Source organism: Apis dorsata, unplaced genomic scaffold (assembly GCF_000469605.1).
Source record: "Apis dorsata unplaced genomic scaffold, Apis dorsata 1.3 scaffold_169, whole genome shotgun sequence".
In the NCBI taxonomy this organism is placed as follows: Eukaryota; Metazoa; Arthropoda; class Insecta; order Hymenoptera; family Apidae; genus Apis; species Apis dorsata.
This window is the reverse complement of record NW_006263457.1, coordinates 1,430,176-1,434,508: the sequence shown is the minus strand read 5'-3', so window position 1 is coordinate 1,434,508 and position 4,333 is coordinate 1,430,176. Positions and strand designations below refer to the sequence as shown.

Here is a 4,333-nt window from a genome sequence, read left to right as displayed (position 1 = left end):
GGTGACTTCGGACAGCTTCCGCTTCCTGGGCCGTCCCTTCTGCACGCTGCCGGACGAGGTGATCGGGCTCTGCTCGGCGGCGCTGTAATAAGCCGGAAGCGGCGACACCCCCGGCGAACCGATGTCCTCGATACTCGTTGCTGCGCCCCCGTAATCCCCAGCGCAGCACAGCAACTCGTAGTGGGGTCTTGGGACCGACCAGCTCGTCATTCGTGAACCTTGCTGTCGAGTATTTGAGTGGCGACCCTGCGTTATCCCCCGAGTTCGATGAACGCGTAACACGCTCGCGAGAGGCGATAGACGAACGGGCCAGCCCGCTTACCGCTCAATCGGCGTCGATCGATCGACCGATCTTCATCTTTTCCTTTCCTTTCGTTACCATTCACCACCGCCACTATTTCGTCTACTTTTTACTTTTCGAAAGTAACAAGAAGCGGGGATACATCTTCTTGATTTTTCAATAAATACAACGGAACTCCGGATCGAGAATTTGTTATCTAAATTATCTACTACGTATCTTTGAATTGGAAAATGTTTCGACCGGAGTTCCACCGCGTCGAAAACGTATTGCTCGTCATTCCTTCAAAAAAACGAAAGTTTAAATTCCCTCCTTCGTTTCAACCCCTTGCGCGCGTTCACAGAATCGAACGTAACGCGTTATACTCGATAGACCTCTTTTCTCTCTTTCTCATTTCTCTCCTCGAATAGAAATAACGATCGAAGCAAAGATCGCGATATATTCTCGATATTTCGTCATTTCTCCCGTCGATCGATACAATGCCGATCGAATCGCAAGCGGCAAGCGGCACCGCGACGTCTTTCCCTTTACGAGAGCGCGCGTCGATCTCTCTCTCTCTCTCTCTCTCTCTCTCTCTTTCTCCCTTTCTTTCTCTCTTCCCGTTCTCTCTCCGCCGCGATCTCGTCTCTGAGAATCGAAAGGAAGAAAAAAAAAAAAAAAAAAAAAAAAAAAAAAAGAAGAAATCACCCGCGCCCGAGGGCTGTCATTGCGAACGAACGATAATAAGTGTCCTAGGTCGACGCGCCTCGTGTTTCTGTCACTCTCGTCATCAAACTCGTTGATAACAAAGAGACGGCCATTTCGAGGATGGTAATTCGGGCTCGTGTTTCTCACCTACAGTAGACCAGGCCGTCCCTCTGCCCGAAATGATCGCCCTTGTTCAGCGGGGTGCCGCATGAGGCGCATGTAAAACAGGCCACGTGGTACACCAGATCCCTGGCGCGCATCACCAGCTCCGTGGCGGAGATTCCCGCTCGGCATCGGGAACATCTTCCGGCAAACAACCTGGGCAAGATTATCGATCCTCTTTACGTTATTAATGCGGCGCGATTAAGGAAGGAGGGAATAGGGAGAAATAGAGACGGGTAGATATTTTTAGAGGGTAGGTAATAATATCGACGGGTTTGGATAATTTTTATTCGTCGAGTGTTTTCTTTGATATAAGGTTAATTTGATCGATGGATGGAAAGTTGATTAAATGTGGTACGCGCTCGAGGAATATTTTGATCGAGCTTTAAAAATATTGAACAGGCGTTTTATGAAAATTGAGATGATAGAGTAATAAATGAAAGGGGATAGTGAAAGGGAGTAGATGAAATTTCGAGTCGTGGAGAATAATTTAAGGTAAATTCGGGAATATTGTTGTTGTTGCGATGGTATTTTACGAAAAAAACGTAGCGCGTGATCGAAAACGGAACTAAAAATGTTAATGGATTTTGGTCGTTGTAACGTTGTTATTGTTATTAAAAGTTACACGTTATCGTTAAAACTTTAAAATCCTTTCTTCACTCAAGCAACTTTTAACGAGTGTATGATATTTCGCGATATATTATCCGCACGCATGTGTGTTTACACGATTTTTTCCTTTTTTTCTTTTTTTTTTTTTTTTTTTTTTTTTTTTACGTTAATCCCGCGCGTATTTACCTTCATTCTCGATATCGTTGTTATTACATCATTTTTCCAAGCAACGGATATAATCCGGCGCAAATACACAAATAAATAAATAAATAAATCAGAGCGTGGCGCGCGCCGGCCCGATCGAACATTTTTATAATCGAATGAGTTTTAGCGCCCAGTTAATGCAATTTACGATCGCTATTTTTTGCATGCACAGAAATTTCAATCTCGATTATTTCCATCCACGATGAAGTAGAACCTGATACCTGGTCACCCACTAGTTGATAATATCTCAAGAGCGTGAAAATTTCGTTGCGAACAATTTGCGAAAATAATCATCGCGTTCCATTTACTCCAACCAACGTATACGATTAATTAAACAATTCCGAAATATCTATACGATGCTTATTAGAAACTTTCGTCCAATGATATTCCAACGAATCTTAAAATTGATAATTTCTCTCAAAGATATTCCATTACTTACGTCTCTTAGAATCAGTTATTTATTCATCCTTGAAACAAATTATTTTATCTCCCCAATATCGAACCACGAATATATTCCTCTACAATGAAAATCCTGCAAGATCCCTTACCTATCCCACATCCAGACGAGCACAACGACACGACAACTACGCCTCTATCTGTCCACCAATCAACCCTCTTAATACGAAACCGTTTCGATCCAGGAATAGAGCGAGCAGCAGCATCGAGGCAAAGCGGCTAGAATCGAAGCGAGCCTCGTTCCGGGTTCCTCCTCCGGGTTCTCGATCACGCGTTCTTCGTAGAATCCCCTAATTACAAAATCAACGATCCCGATCGTCGTCGCTCGAATTCATCGATCCTCCGCCTCCGGTTCCCCCCTCCGGTTGCAGCACGTGACCTCCGTTGTTCGTGACTATCGGCTCGAACCAAAATCGGAGAACAATGCAGCTGCCTGCCGTCCCTCCTCCCCCCTGCCTGCCTCCGCCTGAGTCCGCGTTTTTCTTCCACTAATACACCATAACGTCCTCGAAGGGAGGAGGCGTCCCCGGATGGGCGAGAGGAGAGGAGAGGAGAAGGGTTTCCTTGGTGGTCTCTCTCTCTCTCGCTCTCTCGCTCTCTCATATCGGCCGACGACGATCGAGAGAGGCGAGGTTACAGTTTTCGAAGCGCGAAAACCAAATAGAGACAAAGGGGTTGGCCTGGATATGGATCGTTGCATATTGCATGGGAGAAGCCCGGTGTATTCTTCTCTAACGAACCGGCAGCCTCGAGTCCCGGCCTGGCCGGGCGACACGGGCCTTGGGCGTGTTGCACCCTCGTCTGGAATCTCGTCTGGATCGGCCTCGAGGATGACGAGGGAAGGGGTGGAGGGCGATGGGATGCGGATGCTGGTACGGATGTTCGGGGGATTGATTATTGGAGAAAGGTCGCGCGATAATCTTTGCGATTAATGCACGAAGAGGGAATTTTATTTAAATTACTTTTACCACGTTTTTGTATCATCTCGTTGTTGGAGGAATCGCGATGACAATAACGATTCGACGGAATATTTTTTATCCAAAAGAAAGATTTTATCGTAATAGGATTGAATTCAACGTTTGGATCTTTCATTTGGAACTTTTAAATGTAATTTCGTAAATTGTCGTGTACCAAGCATCATTTGCTTACCGTCGATTATTAAAATTTCTCGTTTAATCGTAATTCTCGAAGAAAGAAGAAGAACAAAGAGAAAAATTAGGTGAAATTGCGTTATATGTAACCTTTCATCTTGCCTCGCATCGTAGACAATGGTTGATTCGCTGATATCGCGATGTACAAACACCGTACGACGAGGATACGGGATCCTCGTCTTCGGGAGGAGAAGGGTGGATTCTTTTTGACGAGTCCCTTTGTTTGCGCAATATTATATTTCGCTGGAAAAAGAGCTTCCGTAAAGGAGAGCTTCCGGCTAAAGCCGCACGTTGCATTCGTTATTCCGGCTGTCTTTCGTTTCTGGAAAGAAAACGTTTCAATTTTCCGGCCGTAACAACTCGGCTTGCTCGAAAAATATTCCTCGTCGAATCCCCGACCTAGCTTTGTTCCCTTTAATTATTCCGTTTCATCGAGGTTGCTCGCGCAACCTACGCGCCACTGATTAGCGATGATTACAGGATCGGGGGGACGAGGGAACCCTCGCGACCTAATCCCTTTTTCCTGTCATTAAAAAAAAAAGAAAAATAAAAGAGGGAGAAAAAAATAACAAGGAAACTGATGCTTCAAGATAAGTATGAAAAAAGAGAATTTCATTCTTTTCGCACACGATTTTCTCTTCTTCTTCTTCTTCTTTTTCTTTTTTTTTTTTCTTCTTCTTGCTCAATTAATTAATTCTCGAAGATATAACGTGACGAGATAACAATAAGTAAGAGAAAGGAAAATTTTATTTCGCACGATTTTGTT

The 4,333-nt window shown here is 44.6% G+C and overlaps 1 protein-coding gene across 3 annotated transcripts in view; it reads right to left on the bottom strand.

Moving 5' to 3' along the window:
* The window catches only part of LOC102676596 (LIM/homeobox protein Lhx2-like), a 14,976-nt gene that overhangs the window by 6,755 nt on the left and 3,888 nt on the right, over positions 1–4,333 (bottom strand). For 2 of the 3 annotated variants that reach the window (XM_031509666.1, XM_006614098.2), the window contains exons 2-3: positions 1,133–1,303; positions 1–187 (exon numbers count right to left, since the gene is read on the bottom strand). The exon at positions 1–187 is cut by the window's left edge and continues 55 nt beyond it. In XM_031509666.1, the coding sequence (XP_031365526.1) occupies positions 1–187; positions 1,133–1,245 (300 nt within the window). In that variant the 5' untranslated portion in view covers positions 1,246–1,303. Of the gene's footprint in view, positions 223–1,132; positions 1,304–4,333 lie in introns of those variants that run through there. The other variant, XM_006614099.2, reaches the window with a different exon arrangement.